Source organism: Nerophis lumbriciformis, linkage group LG23, assembly GCF_033978685.3.
Source record: "Nerophis lumbriciformis linkage group LG23, RoL_Nlum_v2.1, whole genome shotgun sequence".
Classification (NCBI taxonomy): Eukaryota; Metazoa; Chordata; class Actinopteri; order Syngnathiformes; family Syngnathidae; genus Nerophis; species Nerophis lumbriciformis.
In genome coordinates, this window is record NC_084570.2 from 36,481,661 (window position 1) to 36,501,469 (window position 19,809).

The 19,809-nt window shown below is 40.8% G+C and overlaps 1 protein-coding gene across 7 annotated transcripts in view; it reads left to right on the forward strand.

Annotated features, from left to right (window-relative positions):
- LOC133622727 (ral GTPase-activating protein subunit beta-like) overlaps window positions 1–19,809 on the forward strand; it is an 87,217-nt gene that overhangs the window by 31,991 nt on the left and 35,417 nt on the right. For 4 of the 7 annotated variants that reach the window (XM_061985634.2, XM_061985635.2, XM_061985636.2 and 1 more), the window contains exons 10-16: window positions 271–306; window positions 2,695–2,896; window positions 7,602–7,769; window positions 7,835–7,949; window positions 8,051–8,198; window positions 11,190–11,254; window positions 11,348–11,492. In XM_061985634.2, coding sequence (XP_061841618.2) covers window positions 271–306; window positions 2,695–2,896; window positions 7,602–7,769; window positions 7,835–7,949; window positions 8,051–8,198; window positions 11,190–11,254; window positions 11,348–11,492 — 879 coding nt within the window. The remainder of the gene's footprint in view (window positions 1–270; window positions 307–2,694; window positions 2,897–7,601; window positions 7,770–7,834; window positions 7,950–8,050; window positions 8,199–11,189; window positions 11,255–11,347; window positions 11,493–19,809) is intronic. The other 3 variants (XM_061985638.2, XM_061985639.2, XM_061985640.2) reach the window with 1 other exon arrangement.

The following is a 19,809-nucleotide window of genomic DNA, read 5'->3' on the forward strand; positions in this document are numbered from 1 at the left end:
GTTAGAGATAGGTGTTTTTGTAAGTCCGTGACACAATGATTTAATGCAAGGCGTGTGATGGAGCAGAGGCCACTATTTGAGGATTTACGGTCACTCTAAGTGACAACACACCCGCTGCTCTTGATCATTGGCCCCTGGCATGTGTTTTGTGTGTAGTGTCTGACTGTAATTGGTCAATGAGTAGCTTGACTAAACAACACAATTCATGCCTGAAAATGAATTGGCTGTGCTTTGATTTTCTGTCTCTCCACTATTTCTGTTATCTTGCAGCCTCTTTTATCCAAATTCTCCTTTCTTATAAATCTTGTAAGTAGGAACAGCAGCCTTTTGTTTTTGTACCCTCCCGCCCCCTTCAATTGATTTTCTTGACCGGTCTTCCCGCTTTTGAGTTGAGTGACCATCGCCATTACTGCCATCTTTTTTTTGTTCTCACTCCTCGTCATTCCATGAAAAAAAGAATCCCAGGGTTCTCTCAGCTCTTCCAGAAGTGAATGGAATGATTCCACCAACTGACCACATGTCTCCACCATAACAACGTCTCCAATGCCACTTTTTGTTTTATTATGTTCACACTAGGGTTGTGCGGTATACTAATACTAATAAAGTACAGCGCTACTATTCAATTAAAAAAGGTACCGTAAATTCCAGACTATAAATTGCTACTTTTTTTGATACACTTTGAACTTAGCCTGCGGCCTATAAAACAGTGCAGCTAATAAAGCAAATAGTGTTTTAAAAAAGCCAAGCAAAGACACTGAATAGGTGTGTAATTGTTTGTGCTATAGTGCCATCTTTTGGATGAGTTCGCTCACTGCACTACCCTTATCTTTAGACTGAGCTTTTAACTGGAAGTAGAAGTGCCATAGCCTTAAATAGCGTTTTTACTCGTATGGATTCTTCATTACAGTATAACTATAACAATTCGTATTTACTAAACTGTCCCATTTGTTGTCTGTAGGAGTGTTTTCATGCATATTTGTACGTGCTATCGTCACGTAATGAAGCTAGCGTCAGTAGCATTAGCTAATATGCTAACACGTTTACGAGTGTCTGTGTTAGTATTATTAACTTATAATGGCATTCTGTTTGTATTGTTTCCGTTTGATAAATTCACCAAAACGTCCCCATGGAGTTTTTGGGTCTGTTTAGCTGATTGGACAGCTAGTTTGCGCAGCTAGTGGGTCCATGACCATGACTTCTGTTTTGTTTGATCATCCGTTTTACTGCCGTGTTGCAGCCACTGTTTGGAAACAATTAAGGTATTTAAATAAATATTTACAAAATATTTCTGTGTAAATAACTAATTTCACAATGTATATATCTGCGACTTATAGTCCAGTGCAGCTTAGTTTTGGAAAACTTTGTTTGTTTTTTTATTTAATGAGTGTGGCTTATAGTCCGGAAAATCGGTACAATACAGCCTTTGAAAATACAGGTACGTTTTTAATCATCGTTATGATGGGACACCTTGGTGACATTGCTGGTATCAGACATGAGCCGAGGCGCATGTGAGTCAACACACACACAGAGCACTTACAGGAGGAAACCGTATGCAGACAGAAGGAAGAGAATGGACGTATGTTGTCTTTAAAACTAACGAGTAAGGGGAAGCTGTAAACACTTTAAATCATAGCTAACTAGTGGCTAATGTCCTCCACAGTGTTTCAGCTACTTCTAAATCACTAATCCTGGCCTCCATGGCGACATATAAAGTTAAGTAAGTTTCTTACAAGTATCATCCCTGCAGGACAAGGAATAGCCAAACCGCTAACAGCAAGTTAGTGTTCCTGAATGTGGATGTGGATCTATACTAACATTGACTGTACTGATACCAAGTACAGAATCCGTATCTACAGTAGTCGATACTACAATAATAACATTGCTATTTATTATTCTCACTAAATCTTTAGTCTTAATTTTGTTGTTTATAAACTGAGAAACGTCTATGGACACAGGATAACTTTTATTATGACCAGTATATCATCCTGAACCTACTTGCTATGGATTGATACCAACATTTGTAGTATCAAACACGAGAAGAATAAGTGATTATTATATTTGAACAGAAGTGTGGATAGAACATGTTACAAGAGAAAGTAAGTAGACATTAACGGTAAAAAAGAAGCTTGCCCTTCATAATGTTGACAAAATAAAATAATGGGAAATATGTTACTGCATACGTCAGCCTTTGTAACCCGCTTACTTTTCATAGAGTTGTGTAGTATCTTCACTATCTTTTTAATGAGAAATAAACATATGTTTAATGTGTCATCAAGATTTTATGTTAAAATAAAGCCAATAGTGAGACTTTTTGTGGTCCCCTTTATTTTGAAAGTATCAAAATGTTGGTATCGGGACAACCCTAGTTGACACTAATCCTTATTTGTTTTGATCATTTTTTGTTAGTTTGAACTGTGGCTCGATGCATGAGGTGAATGTTCTGTGCTCTTGAGTGATCGTCTGACACAGGGACTTTGTCTTTCCCATCTTTTCTTCACCTGAACTGTGCGGCCAACTCTGTGTCAGAATTTCTTGTATGGAATGATGAGTGTATGCTGTGGATGCCATAGCAGTTGTTTTGTTTTCATTCAAATGTATGGCTAACTCTTTGCTGCTTTTGCTTGGATGTGCATGAGTCGCCAGCCCAACAAGCCACCTCACAATTCAGGCCACTCTCAATCCGTCTCTTCGCAGCCATAGCCACGCAGGTTGGCCTGGAGCTGAGAAGGAAAGGCTCGCAGATGTCCACAGACTCCATGGTGTCCAACCCCATGTTTGACGCCAACGAGTTCCCGGAGAGCTACGAGGCGGGTCGAGCTGAGGCCTGCGGGACTCTGTGCCGTATCTTTTGTAGCAAGAAAACGGGTGAAGAAATTCTACCTGTTTACCTCTCAAGGTAACCTCTCCTTGCGTTCTTTTTGAGGCAGGTTATATTGTGAAAAACAGGGTCTAAATCAGCAAATAAACAGGTATGGGATTGTATCGACTTGCAAGTCATATGTCTGATACACACAGTCTTGTACTCCAATAGGCACACAAAGTTGGTCTATTCTTGTATTTATGTTAAGTCATTTACAGAAAGGAAACAGGAGGTAGCCGCTACACAACGGCTAAGCACACAAGTTAGACATAGGTAATCGTAATTGAACAATATTTGTCAACATAAACAAGTATCAAATAATTATAGTTGCGTATTACTTACACATGCTGTTTCCAAGGCAGAAACTCATTAGAAAGTATCCAGTAACAAACGTGTCCGCATCGTTCAGCTCACTCCGTCATGTTCTTAGCTTCATGAATTATTGTGACCACGAAGTGTTGTTAGTATTATTCCTGATTGATTTCACTTGATCAGGCCTTTTCTAACATTCCACGCTACAGTACCGCATTTTCCGCGTTGGTATATAAGCCGCACCCACTAAATTTCAGATTTCCCCCCCATAAATTAGCCGCACCGGACTATAAGCCGCGGATACACTATATTGCCAAAAGTATTTGGCCACCCATCCAAATGTTCAGAATCAGGTGTCCTAATCACATGGCCCGGCCACAGGTGTATAAAATCAAGCACTTAGGCATGGAGACTGTTTCTACAAACATTTGTGAAAGAATGGGCTGCTCTCAGGAGCTCAGTGATTTCCAGCGTGGAACTGTCATAGGATGCCACCTGTGCAACAAACCCAGTCGTGAAATTTCCTCGCTCCTAAATATTCCAAAGTCAACTGTGTCACGAAGTGGTAGGCCACGTAAACTGACAGAGGGGGGTTAGCGGATGCTGAAGCATATAGTGTAAAGAGGTCGCCTACCTCTTTACACTATAGTTTGGAGCTACAGAGCTCCAAACTTCATGTGACCTTCCAATTAGCCCACGTACAGTACGCAGAGAGCTTCATGGAGTGGGTTTCCATGGCAGAGCAGCTGAGCAGTGGAGACGCCTTCTCTGGAGCGATGAATCACGCTTTTCCATCTGGCAATCTGATGGACGAGTCTGGGTTTGGAGGTTGCCAGGAGAACAGTACTGCATTGTGCCAATTTTGAAAATTGGTGGAGGAGGAATTATGATGTGGGGTTGTTTTTCAGAAGTTGGGCTTGGCCCCTTAGTTTCAGTGAAAGGAACTTTGAATGCTCCAGGATACCAAAACATTTTGGACAATTCCATGCTCCCAACCTTGTGGGAACAGTTTGGAGCAGGCCCCTTCCTCTTCCAACATGACTGTGCACCAGTGCACAAAGCAAGGTCCATAAAGACAAGGATGACAGAGTCTGGTGTGGATAACTAGACTGGCCTGTACAGAGTCCTGACCTGAACCCGATAGAACACCTTTGGGATGAATTAGAACAGAGACTGAGAGCCAGGCGTTCTCGACCAACATCAGTGTGTGACCTCACCAATGAGCTTTTGGAAGACGAAAATTCCTATAAACACACTCCGCAACCTTGTGGATAGCCTTCCCAGAAGAGTTGAAGCTGTTATAGCTGCAAAAGGTGGACCGACATCATATTGAATCCTATGAGTTAGGAATGGGATGACACTTCAAATTCATATGTGAGTCAAGGAAGGTGGCCAAATACTTTCGGCAATATAGTGTATATATGTTGTGAAATTAGTTATTTACACAGAAATATTTTATGTACAGTACATACCTTAATTGTTTCCAAACGGTGTCAGTAACACAGCAGTAAAATCAATCAAAACAGAAGTCATCGTCATGGACCCACTAGCTGCGGAAACTAGCTCTCCAATCAGCTAAACAGACTCAACAATTCCACGGTGACGTTTTGGTGAATTTACGAAACGGAAGGAATACAAAAAGAATGCAATTGTCAATAATACTAACACAGACAATCGTAAACGTGTTAGCATATTAGCTAATGCTAAGGAAGCTAGCTTGATTACATTACATTACGATAGAACGTACAAATAACCATGAAAACACTTCTACAGACATCACAAATGGGATTGTTTTAGTTATATTGTAAAACTTAAAACGTTGCTTGGAGTGATGAATGAAGAATCCATATGAGTAGTAACGCTATAGACGGCTAAAAGACGAAGAGCACTCTGGTTGGGGGAGAAAAAAAACCACTACATGTAAATAGAAGAACAATGCAGCACCTTTAGTTAGTGAACTAGTCCATGAGATGGCGCCATAGCACAAACCATAAAAAACCTAGGTGTATTTGCTGGTTTTGTTTTTTTTAAATTATTTTCATTATAGTTGTTAGGGAAGAAAAATCCATAAATTGGCCGCACCGTTTTATAAGCCGCAGGGTTCAAAGCCTAGAAAAAAAGCAGCGGCTTATAGTCCAGAATTAATAAAAGGTATGTATGATTTGTGCTTATAGCGTATCAGATCAATATCAGTATCGGCCAATACTCAAGGCTCCAACATCGGTACTGTATCGGAACTAGGGATGTAGCGATTTGTTGACATTATCGACAAATGTCGACCATAAAATTTGTCGACATGGTCGTCGCGAGTCAGCACCGCCACTCGCATCGACATGGCGTATAATAACATGTCAAGTTTGGGAATATTTCCTCCAATTCTTGTTCAAATATGAACATTTTACAAAGCATATTTTTGTTTTTATGACACCATGTCTGTGAGCATTAAAAGCGGAGGAGTGTCTGAGGATGCGGTACCATCTCGGTAAGGTTGTTAGCTTGTACCTTGCTAACGAACTAGCTCACAAGTGTGAAAATAACTTCATCATCAAATCATTTTAGCCAAAGTCCTCTCGCTAAACTTTGTCGAAATCAATTCAATTACTTCAATTTGCAATGCAATGAAGAAAGGCACAATAACAAACGTGTCACACACACACACACACACACACACACACACACTAAACATTTGGCACCGGTATCATAAGAGTAAACATACTATCAGTTAGATAGCTCAAATGTTAATCAATGTATTGAGTCTATTGGAGTGCAAAACATCCCAAGACTCAAAGCTGGGGTACCTAAGTTATATTCTTGAACAAAAAAAAATTCATATTAGCATCATACGGTATAATGTAACAGTAATCATTTCGGGGAAAAAGTCGTATGTCTGCGTGCTGTTTGTGCCGTATTTTAGTAAATAAAGCCCCGTAAGACAAAATCTTTTGCCTTCCTGGTGGTCAAACACTCCAGATCCATTAGAGAAAGAAGGGGTGAGCAGAGCCCATAAAGGAGCTTCCTCATTGGCTGACACCAGCCAAAACTGGAACAAATATTGGTGCGGCGTATTCAAGATGGAGGCCATTGCGGGCCAGTCGTGGACTAACTTTTTGACGCGCAAGTGGCTGTTTTCCTTCTAGACAGGTCATCCATTTTCCCATATTTAGTGTGTGCTTTTGTTACCTATAGTCTGCAACAAAATACCAAGCATGCAACTGTCAACAACCTGTGCATGTGCGCCATCTTGCACACTTCCAGAGAGGAGGAGCCTGCGAGGGGCTATCAGTGAGGGGGCGGGATTTACAGTTTGAATCCTGCCCGGTGACAAAAGACTACATCAGCTTGAATCAATAAAATATCACTGTGCAGCAAAAGGGACAAGCGGTAGAAAATGGAAATGGATGTGCAGCTTTTTAAACACACCAGCACAAAATGTTGTATCTTTTTCTGCAAGTTGGAGTTTTGTTTGTTGTTATTGCTGTCTTTTTTTTTTTTTTTTTACATAAAAAATAGACTTTTTATATTTTGCACTGTTCTTACTTTTAAATGGACAAAACAATTTATTTATTATTAATCTTCCGCTGCAAAACCTTCACCCCACAGTTGTCATGCAATCGAAACGTTCGGCTTGACCGGGAATTGTGAGCTCCCCAAAAACATTTAAAATATCCCAGACTACCCACATTTCCCGGTTTTCCAAGTCGCTTTTCCATTGAGAATGAATGGGCCATTTTTTGAACTTGCACAATTCCCACATTTCTCAAACGATTTGAACCGTTCCACCATGCTCACACTCATCTCACCTTAGACAATTAATTGACCATTTTGCAACTTCCAAATTTTTTTTCAGGAATTCCCGGTTTTCCAAGCCCCATCTTCACCTCTTCCTGGAAAGTTTTTACAGTTCACATATTTTAACCGTTTTTGACCATTACACCTTTAAAACGTTATTTTTTTAATTTGGACAACAAAACTATCATTCTTCTTTTCGTACAAATTCCAGGTTTTCCCAAAATTCCATGAATTCTGAAATACCCATTTAAGTTCAAACTGTTACTATGTCAACATTTTTCCAGCATTTAAAAAAATTCCAACACCAACCCATTCATATAATTTAGGACACTTGTGCTAGGATCAACATTTAAAACAATTATTGGTTTCCCCGAAATGTTCCAAATGTCCAGGAAATTCCCATTTAAATGAATGGGAAAATATCTCAAAATTTTTTAAACCTGATTCCGACATTTCACTGCTCTTCACATATATCAAATGCAAAACATTTTGTGAATCCAGGTTAACGTGTTTCCTAAATGATTGGAAGAACACTTTTATAGAGTACCTTCCACCATTGAAAATTAGTCCTGATTGGTCCTTCACGTTAATAAAGTGGTTGACATCCTGGGGACAACATTGTTTTCTTTCTTTCCTACAGGTTCTACATGGTGCTGATTCAAGGTCTCCAGATCTCTGATTTCATCTGTAGACCCGTCTTGGCCTCCATCATTCTTAACTCTTCCTCTCTCTTCTGCACCGACCTGAAGGGCATCAACGTGGTTGTGCCGTACTTCATAGCAGCCTTGGAGACCATTGTGCCCGACAGGTCAGGCCAACAGCCGTTATGGCAGTCAAACCTTTCTCTTCACGCTCTGTGCTCCTTTCTGTTAGGGAGCTGTCAAAGTTCAAGATGTATGTCAACCCCACTGATTTGAGGAGAGCCTCCATCCACATCCTGCTGGCCATGCTGCCACTGCCTCACCACTTTGGCAACATCAAATCCGAGGTAGGAGTCTTTTAGCCTTTGTATTTTGGATGTATTGACTGCCAAAGCATTCTGGAGGCGCACCTCTCTGCACAACACTTATTTCCAGTTTCTTTGTGAAGGTTCTGCTGGAGGGCAAATTTAACGAGGAGGATGGATCGCCTCACGACCAGCCTGTGTCTTTTTTGTCCCTGAGGCTACGGCTCGTCAACATTTTAATTGGCGCCTTGCAGACGGAGACCGACCCTACCAACACGCAACTCATCTTGGGTATCTGCTGCCTTAACATTTCATATTTCCAAACGTTGATAGTATTAGGACCCTCCATTTTTAGGAAGGAAGAGTCTGCCCAGATTCTGGCTAAGACCACTGCAGGCCAAAGTGGCCCAAATTGGATTTTTTCTAAATTCCAGCTGACCGTTTACACAAGCGGTGCCCGACGACATCTTCTATTTAAGTTATGAGCTTAATGAGGAATGTTGTCTGTAAGGAGATGGCATCCAATTTAGAAGTTTAACATGCTACAATGTTGTCGCCAATTAGTGGAAAATAAGTATGTCCTGGTTGATGACCTTTTATTAAGCATACATTCAATGTGCAGCATTTATTTAAATAACCTTATATAAACAACCTTCCCTAGTCATGGTTGAAAAAAAACAAAAAAACATACCATTATAAAATGTAATTCGACATGGTCCCTGAACTTTATGGATATTATTAAAAAACACTCCATTCACCATAAAAAAAAATCAAATTACACCCATTACAAATTACATCCATTACAAAGCATGATGGGAAAAATGCAAAACACTACACACTTATCCATGTTTGGCACATTTTAGCTGCTTGATATTTGTGATTGATTACAAAACTTTAAGGTGTAAAGAAATAAAGTAAAGAAGGTAGAAGGCAAACTTTCACATACTCTTAATATCCCAGTATGTTAATTATATAAACCTTATATTAATATCATATGTACACATATGTGTACATATGATATCTCTCTCGCTCGCTCTCTCTCGCTCTCATATATGTGTATATATATATATTTATATATATATATAATGTATATATACCTGTATATATATATGTATACATCACTATATAATATTAGATTGCACAGTACAGTACATATTCCGTACAATTGACCACTAAATGGTAACACCCCAATACGTTTTTCAACTTCCATCCATCCATCCATTTTCTACCGCTTATTCCCTTTGGGGTCGCGGGGGGCGCAGGAGCCTATCTCAGCTACAATCGGACGGAAGGCGGGGTACACCCTGGACAAGTCGCTACTTCATCGCAGAGTTTTTCAACTTGTCCACGTTAATCAACATTAAACTGCTTCAAGTTGTTGCTCAGATTAAATAAAATGACAAAACTGTTCTTTTACATATAAAAAGTGCAACATTAAACAGTTTCAAGTCAACTCCGCCTCAGATTAACTTTTCTTCCCCCCCCCAGCCTGGCTAACTTGGCAGTAAGAGGTGGGAGCTGTTTGCTCGTTTTTATCTTTGTTGAAGCGATGTTCACTTGGGGGTGGTGCCGCTTCAAATGGGTTAGCATGTTTGACGTGTTGGCAGAAGCATGCTGAACAATGTCGGCAAACCTCCGTCCTCCATTGTTGTATCGCACCGCGCAGCCGAAGTGTTCCCAAACGGGAGATCTTAACGAGGCAGGAGGGTCTTCCAGCTCTGGCTTTTACATGTTGTCCTAGCCCGGTCGTTGCTAGCATGTGTTGGGCCTCGGTGTCTATTTACACAACGTGCGCTACGCTACTTAATATGTCCGTGTGGAAACTCGTTCGGTACACCTTCGAACCGAACCGGAACCCCCGTACCGAAACGGTTCGATACATATACACGTACTGTTACACCCCTAATATATACACACACACACACACACACACACACACACACACACACACACACACATGTATATATATATATATATATATATATATATATATATATATATATATATATATATATATACTTGCAGTGTGTATATAAACGTTGATGGAGGGTTTTGAAGTTGTTTTAGAGACTTTGAAGGCAACAACCGTGACTCCTATTACTCGTGTCTTACAAGCATTTTTTGTCATCTTTAAAATCCTAAAAAAAAGAGGTGTGTTCTTGTCTCTCATAATGATTGTGAACGATAGGTAACATTCAGAAAAAAGTGCATTTACCCTTTAAAAAATTACTTTTTTGTAAAAAATAGATTCAAGTACCGGTAGTATAATGTAAGAATGGATATATAAGTGTAATGTATTTGGGAGGGTTCCAATCTTTTTATGGCTATTTTTCAACTTACTAACGTAAACAACTTTCTGGCCATATGGTCATTAATAAGTATATTGCAAAACACAGCAGCAACAGAACCAATGTTGTAATACTGGAGGTTGCCTACAGCCACAGCTGTTATTGCAGTTGTCTTTTGACCTGTTGCAAATGAGAGACCTCTGGAGGTTATTTGTTGACTATTGAAAACTGAATAGAATAAAGTATTGATTAGGGATGTCCGATAATGGCTTTTTGCCGATATCCGATATCCCGATATTGTCCAACTCTTAATTACCGATACCGATATCAACCGATACCGATATATACAGTCGTGGAATTAACACATTATTATGCCTAATTTGGACAATCAGGTATGGTGAAGATAAGGTCCTTTTTTTTAAAAATTAATAAAATGAAATAAGATAAATAAATTAAAAACATTTTCTTGAATAAAAAAAAGTAAAACAATATAAAAACAGTTACATAGAAACTAGTAATTAATGAAAATGAGTAAAATTAACTGTTAAAGGTTAGTACTATTAGTGGACCAGCAGCACGCACAATCATGTGTGCTTACGGACTGTATCCCTTGCAGACTGTATTGATCTATTTTGATATATAATGTAGTAACCAGAATATTAATAACAGAAAGAAACAACCCTTTTGTGTGAATGAGTGTGAATGGGGGAGGGAGGTTTTTTGGGTTGGTGTACTAATTGTAAGTGTATCTTGTGTTTTTTATGTTGATTTAAAAAAACAAAAACAAAAACAAAAAAAAAACGATACCGATAATAAAAAAAACTATACCGATAATTTCCGATATTACATTTTAAAGCATTTATCGGCCGATGATATCGGACATCTCTAGTATGGATTATTTGTTCTCTTGATGATTAATGTAGATCATAAACTTGTTGCAGCGCCTCTACTGCCTTATCTTTATGTTTATTCTTCATGTGGTGATCTCTCCCAGGTGCCATGCTAAATATTGTTCAAGACTCAGCACTGTTGGAGTCCATAGGCGCGCAGACAGAAACGGTAGGTCTCAAATTCCTCTCCCTCGGATACCAAGCAATATTTTGCCCACACCTGGCACTCACTAACCAGACCTGCTGTGTTTGGTGTGGCCAGGGGAGCATAGACGGGAGTCAGGCGTCCGCGGGGAGCCAAAGTCATAGCCGGACCAACAGCGGCATCAGTTTCAGCAGCGGGGGCAGCACGGAGGCCGCCAGCCCGGACTGTGAGCGCCCCTCCCAGGCCCTGCTTCGGGATTACGGTAAGACCACACAAATAGGGAAAGTGACTGTTACTGTCCAAGAAGATGGCCACCTCTTAATTGAGAGCTTGTAACTTACTAAATGAACATGTTTTGCCTCTGATAGCTAACGTGCTTAAAGTGGTATGCAGAGTTAAAAAGCGCTGGATAAAATGTCTGTGTAGGTGCTGACAAACTTTTTTGCTGTGATGCAGTGCTTTAAAAACATATATATATATATATTATATATATATATATATATATATATATATATATATATATATATATATATATATATATATATATATATATTACACACACATACGTGTGTGTGTGTATATATATATATATACAGTATATAGACATGTATATATGCACAACAGTGAATGAAGTGCTGATTTTGCTGCTGTTTTTTTTGCTCTCCGATGAAAACCTTGTATCTCCACTATGACAACATTTTTAAAACTAAAGATATACTGTATTTTTTGGACCATAGGGCTCACCGGATTATAAGGCGCACTGCCGATTAGCGGGTCAATTTCGGTACAAAATGCAGACGGCATTATAAGACGCATTAAATGGGTCATATTATGATTTTATTTCTGCTTTGAAACACTTCCTTGCGGTCTACATAACATATACCATGGTGTTTTTTTTGGTCAAAATATTGCATAGATTGTTTTACAGACCGTCTTCAAGCAGCTTTCTGACCGTCTCTTCGGGATGCGCCGTTTTTGTGGGCGGTCTTATTTACACCAACGTCTTCTCTCTGTCATCTTTGTTGTACCGGTAGTTTTTAGCGCTTCCATCGCGAGTCTACTGACAGATATAAGTTAGAGGTGTACGCTACTTTGTATTAGAAATGGCAATAGCAGAGGAAGAATGCACCACAACAAGAGGATAAAGAAAAAGGAGCTTATTGACTACGGCGTGGGCTACTATGGCGGACGCATTCCCTTTTTCGGGTTTTATGCAGATTCCAAATACACTTGAGCAGGCACTAATAGGTAAGAAAAGTTGGTTTTGCATAATATTGTGAAACAAAACACCAGATAATGTCTCTCAATAGGTGCCAGTTTGTGGCCCTTAAACACACACCATAATAATGTAGAAAGTACAGTACGTCTGACTAGGGTAGCCGTAATGCTCTGCGTTCCTTTAAGCGTTCATAGCTTACCAAAGTCATACTAAAACAGTTGGACAGATTTTTGAGCGCCATGTGTAATGTTCTATATTTTCAATGAAACAATGTTTTGTTGTTGCTTGCTTACGGGTACTTGTTGGCGTCATTTATTGAACGGTCGTCAACCTGCAGTCCACACCTATCTCTTATGTGTGCCTGCCATCTAGTGGTCACACTTATCATTACATGATGTACCAAATGAAATAGCTTCCAGGTCGCTAAGCACAACCAGAATTAATACGTACATTAGGCGCACCGGGTTATAAGGCGCACTGTCCATTTTTGCGAAGACAAAATTATTTTAAGTGCGGCTTATGGTCCGAAAAATGTTGACCATGTATTTATGTATAAATAATTTATTATTCTGTAGGTTTGTACCTAAATTAAATACTTTATTGTGAATCCTGAAAGAAAGGTTGTCATCGGAAAGTTAAGTTTTTCCTGTCAAATAAATGTTTGGCTGGGTAATGTTTATGTAATATACTGTTGTTAATAGTACAATATTATCCTAAAGTAACTGGAAGTAGTGATCTTTTGCACTTATGTGAGAATTTATCTCCTTGAAGTGGAGCCACACTTCCATGTATCATGCATGTAGACTCCTGTATCATATCAGAAGATCCATAAATGAGGAGACCGCCTGCTAATTCTGATTGTGTTTTTATACATACAAAACCCAAAACCAGTGAAGTTGGCACATTATGTAAATGGTAAATAAAAACAGAATACAATGATTTGCAAATCATTTTCAACCTATATTTAATTGAATAGACTGCAAAGACAAGATATTTTTAACGTTTGAACTGGAAAACTTTATTTTTTGCAAATATTAGCTCATTTGGAATTTGATGCCTGCAACTTGTTTCAAAAAAGCTGGCACAAGTGGCAAAAAAGACTGAGAAAGTTGAGGAATGCTCATCAAACACTTATTTGGAACATCCCACAGGTAAACAGGCTAATTGGGAACAGGTGGGTTCCTTGATTGGGTATAAAAGCAGCATTCATGAAATGTTCAGTCATTCACAAACAAGGATGGGGCGAGTGTCCCCACTTTGTCAACAAATGCATGAGTAAATTGTCGAACAGTTTAAGAACAACATTTCTCAACCAGCTATTGCAAGCAATTTAGGGATTTCACCATCTACGGTCCGTAATATCATCAAAAGGTTCAGAGAATCTACAAACCCTGTTTCTATATGAGTTGGGAAATTGTGTTAGATGTAAATATAAACGGAATACAATGATTTGCAAATCCTTTTCAACCCATATTCAATTGAATGCACTACAAAGACAAGATATTTGATGTTCAAACTCATAAACTTTTTTTTTTTTTTGCAAATAATGATTAACTTAGAATTTCATGGCTGCAACACGTGCCAAAGTAGTTGGGAAAGGGCATGTCCACCACTGTGTTACATGGCCTTTCTTTTTAACAACACTCAGTAAACGTTTGGGAACTGAGGAGACACATTTTTTAAGCTTCTCAGGTGGAATTCTTTCCCATTCTTGCTTGATGTACAGCTTAAGTTGTTCAACAGTCCGGGGGTCTCCGTTGTGGTATTTTAGGCTTCATAATGCGCCACACATTTTCAATGGGAGACAGGTCTGGACTACAGGCAGGCCAGTCTAGTACCCACACTCTTTTACTATGAAGCCACATTGATGTAACACGTGGCTTGGCATTGTCTTGCTGAAATAAGCAGGGGCGTCCATGGTAACGTCGCTTGGATGGCAACATATGTTGCTCCAAAACCTGTATGTACCTTTCAGCATTAATGGCGCCTTCACAGATGTGTAAGTTACCCATGTCTTGGGCACTAATACACCCCCATACCATCACAGATGCTGGCTTTTCAACTTTGCGCCTATAACAATCCGGATGGTTCTTTTCCTCTTTGGTCCGAAGGACACGACATCCACAGTTTCCAAAAACAATTTGAAATGTGGACTCGTCAGACCACAGAACACTTTTCCACTTTATCAGTCCATCTTAGATGAGCTCAGGCCCAGCGAAGCCGACGGCGTTTCTGGGTGTTGTTGATAAATGGCTTTGGCTTTGTATAGTAGAGTTTTAACTTGCACTTACAGATGTAGCGACCAACAGTAGTTACTGACAGTGGTTGTCTGAAGTGTTCCTGAGCCCATGTGGTGATATCCTTTACACACTGATGTCGCTTGTTGATGCAGTACAGCCTGAGGGATCGAAGGTCACGGGCTTAGCTGCTTACGTGCAGTGATTTCTCCAGATTCTCTGAACCCTTTGATGATATTACGGACCGTAGATGGTGAAATCCCTAAATTCCTTGCAATAGCTGGTTGACAAAGTTTTTTCTTAAACTGTTCAACAATTTGCTCACGCATTTGTTGACAAAGTGGTGACCCTCGCCCCATCTTTGTTTGTGAATGACTGCGCATTTCATGGAATCTACTTTTATACCCAATCATGGCACCCACCTGTTCCCAATTTGCCTGTTTACCTGTGGGATGTTCCAAATAAGTGTTTGATGAGCATTCCTCAACTTTATCAGTATTTATTGCCACCTTTCCCAACTTCTTTGTCACATGTTGTTGGAATCAAATTCTAAAGTTAATGATTATTTTCAAAAAAAAAAAAATGTTTATCTGTTTGAACATCAAATATGTTGTCTTTGTAGCATATTCAACTGAATATGGGTTGAAAATGATTTGCAAATCATTGTATTCCGTTTATATTTACATCTAACACAATTTCCCAACTCATATGGAAACAAGGTTTGTAGAGAAATCACTGCACGTAAGCGATTATATTACGGACCTTGGATCCCTCAGTCGGTACTGCATCAAAAAGCAACATCAGTGTGTAAAGGATATCACCACATGGGCTCAGGAACACTTCAGACAACCACTGTCAGTAACTACTGTTGGTCGCTACATCTGTAAGTGCAAGTTAAAACTCTACTATACAAAGCCAAAACCATTTATCAACAACACCCAGAAACGCTTCGCTGGGCCCGAGCTCACCTAAGATGGACTGATGCAAAGTGGAAAAGTGTTCTGTGGTCTGACGAGTCCACATTTCAAATTGTTTTTGGAAACTGTGGACATTGTGTCCTCTGGTACAAAGAGGAAAAGAACCATTCGGATTGTTCTAGGCACAAAGTTCAAAAGCCAGCATTTGTGATGGTATGGGGGTGTATTAGTGCCCAAGACATGGGTAACTTACACATCTGTGAAGAAACCATTAATGCTGATAGGTACATACAGGTTTTGGAACAACATATGTTGCCATCCAAGCAACGTTATAATGGACGCCCCTGCTTATTTCAGGAAGACAATGCCAAGCAACGTGTTACAACAGCGAGTCTTCATAGTAAAAGAGTGTGGGTACCAGACTGGTCTGCCTGTAGTTCAGATCTGTCTCCCATTGAAAATTTGTGGCGCAATAAGAAGCCTAAAATAAGCAAGAATGGGAAATAATTCCACTACAAAAATTGGTCTCTTCAGTTCCCAAATGTTTACTGAGGGTTGTTAAAAGGAAAGGCTAAAGTGTTAAAAATGCCCCTGTGATAGAGATGCGCGGATAGGCAATTATTTCATCCGCAACCGCATCAGAAAGTCGTCAACCATCCGCCATCCACCCGATGTAACATTTGATCAGAACCGCATCCGCCCGCACCCGCCCGTTGTTATATATCTAATATAGACGATGCAAGGCATTAGTGAGGTTATAAAGCTTTTGCCTGTTAAAGTTAAAGTTAAAGTACCAATGATTGTCACACACACACTAAGTGTGGCGAGATTATTCTCTGCATTTGACCCATCACCCTTGATCACCCCCTGGGAGGTGAGGGGAGCAGTGGGCAGCAGCGGTGGCCGCGCCCGGGAATCATTTTGGTGATTTAACCCCCAATTCCAACCCTTGATGCTGAGTGCCAAGCAGGGAGGTAATGGGTCCCATTTTTTATAGTCTTTGGTATGACTCGGCCGGGGTTTGAACTCACAACCTACCGATCTCAGGACGGACACTCTAACCACTAGGCCACTGAGTAGGTTAAAGAAAGGAGACTGATCCAATGCAGCACAGACATTCGCGTGCCACGCTGTCACAACCCAGACACACACCAGTGCGCAATCATATGGGAGCCGCGCTGAGCGCACCTCCAAGCGTGTCTCGCTGCCGGCGACGGCCGGGTATATGGGCCCGACGCTCCAGCGCCATCCATTTTCAGGGCTAGTTGATTCGGCAGGTGGGTTGTTACACACTCCTTAGCGGGTTCCGACTTACATGGCCACCGTCCTGCTGTCTATATCAACCAGGGTGAGCCCCACCCCTTTCGTGAGCGCACTGCGCGCGGAGTGACCCCTGTTACGCGCCCCCGGCAACAGGGGTGGCGGGCAGGTAAGCTGCGCGGGCGGAGCGCGCGGAGTGACCTCTGTTACGAGCCCCCGGCCACGGGGGTGGCGGGCAGGTAAGCTGCTTACCTGCTGCGCGTGACGCCGGCCGCGGCGAAGGCGGACGAGGCGGGGTGTCGGTGCGGTGGTGACCCTGGACGTGCGTCGGGCCCTTCTCGCGGATCGCCTCAGCTACGGCTCCCGGTGGGGCCCTCTCGGGGGAAGGGGCCTCGGTCCCGGACCCCGGCGAGGCGTCCCTTCTCCGCTCCGTAAAAGTGTCCATCTCTTCTTTTTTTTCTTCTTCTGTTGTGGCATATGCTGCAGGTGCCTGCTCGTTTTTCGTATGTGGGTAACAACATTTAACTATGTATATATATTTCCGAATTGGTTTAACTGCCACCCGCCTGAATCTATTTAAAATCTATTTTTTATTTTTTTCAACCGCCCGACCCGACCCGCGGATAAAATCAAATTTTTTAAAATTTCATCCGCCCGATCCGCGGATAATCCGCGGACTCCGCGGTTGTGCCCGCAAACCGCGCATCTCTACCCTGTGACAACTTTTTTACAATTTGTTGCTGCCATTAAATTCTAAGTTAACGATTATTTGCAAAAAAATATATGTTTTTCAGTTGGAACATTAAATATCTTGTCTTTGCGTCTATTCAATTGAATATAAGTTGAAAAGGATTTGAAAATCATTGTATTTTGTTTTTATTTACCATTTACACAACGTGACAACTTCACTGCTTTTGGGTTTTGTACAGTAAGTTGATTTTTAGTGTGAAAAAGTTAGGATTTTAAAGTGGACTGGGCAATATGGTTGAAAACTCTATCACGATATAAGTGCTCTTTAATTGGTTGATATCGATAATTATTGATATTTTGTATGACCTAAAAAAAGGACCAGATGAAATGTAAGCATTTTAATTTCAACTGTAACCTTCCTCTGATTATGTTCCCCTCAGCTCTCAAGGCAGAAAGGAAAGGAAATGTCATCAAGAACTCTAAACAATGTCAACTAAATATTAAAATCACATTGAACACTTAACAAACTTTTAAAATGAAGGTACAATAATAAGGAATATGTAAGAAATGCTTCATAAAGTGTAAAAAATAGTGTGAAAATGTAAACATAGAGAAACCTAAGAAGAACTATTGTCTGCAGGTTTAGTGGCAGGAAGTTACAGCTGTGCTCTAAAGGGTGAACGTGGCCTACGTGGTCTACATTGGTCCGTTTGAAAAAAATCCCAAAAAGTGCCATACTGTCCAGGTGACTCTTCCTGTTTTATTCACAATTTCTTCATTTGGACTTTCTCTTCTCACTCCGTGCAAAGAATCAACCGCTAGACAACCCAACTTGACAGTTGACACTGTCACCTGATTGGCTGTTAGCGTGTCACTGATCACTTCCTGTTTTATACCACAGGCCGAGTGCCTTTGATCATGCAACCAACCTTGCTTCCTAACATAAACGGAAAAAAATTATGGAACGTTTTATCAAGCGCTTTGTTTACGATTATGTGTCTGTGGCAATATATAGATCAGGGGTCTCAAACTCAATTTACATGGGGGCCACTGGGGTGTGGTGGTGGGGCTCGCCGTGGAGTTTACAGTTACGGTAGCACAATTAGCCCCGAACGGGCTAGCATCACCACTAGCGTGTTACACATCTGATTCGCCCAGCGACTCTCTGTCGGAGTATCAGCGCTGGGGTCCAGTGCATCACACTTTTGTATTGTCGCTCGGTCCTTCGGCGGAGTGCTTTGGAAGCTACCGGACCGCTCGTCTTCCCCGCCCGGACTGTTTACAACGGGGGCGGGAGCGAGCAGGCGGGCGAGCGAGGGAGGCAGGGAGGGAGGGAGGAAGAGCGTGTGCGGGTGTCGTGGAAAAGCGGCAAAATGTTTCTCTGCTTGCATCACGCAAGTGACGTCAATGCATACTTGCCAACCTTGAGACCTACGAATTCGGGAGATGGGGGAGGGGGGGGGGGGGTTGAGGTGTGTGTTGGTGTGGGGGGGGGGGGTTTGTAGCCCGGAAGAGTTAGGGCTGCAAAGTATTCTGGGTATTTGTTCTGTTGTGTTTATGTTGTGTTTAGGTGCGAATGTTCTCCCGAAATGTGTTTGTCATTCTTGTTTGGTGTGGGTTCACAGTGTGGCGCATATTTGTAACAGTGTTAAAAAATAAATAAAATACAATATGACCACCCTCAGTGTGACATGTATGGCTGTTCTTCAAGTATTTCTTGCAATAACATGCATGTGTCTGCAGAAGTCTCTTACAACATGTGTCTGTTACTATGGAGAAAAAGATGATGAGATGACATTTTCTAGAGGACATTAAAGACAGTGCCATCACTGCACGCCCTTGATATTGTTGAGAGCCTTATACCACACTGTGATTGGTAGATTCCTTCAGCTCCGCACACAACGCTGTCAAGCGCCATTCATTAAAAACTTGCGGGCCGCACTAACATTAAACTTTCATATTAAGGTGGGGGCCCCCGCATCTTTGAGACCCCTGATATAGATTGATATCTTTTTATCGCCCAGCTCTCATGGAAAGAAAAACATAGCTCTTTAATGGCATGTTCCTTTATGAAGTACAGTGCATTCGGAATACTTTCCAAATGCGCTTTGTCATAGCCTTATTCCATAATGGAATACATATATTGTTGTCCTCAAAATTGTACACCCATACTGACAATGTGAAAAGGTTTTTTGAAAATGTTTTGCTAATTATTCAAAACTAAAAAATGACATGTAGTTTTTTTATTTTTTTTAC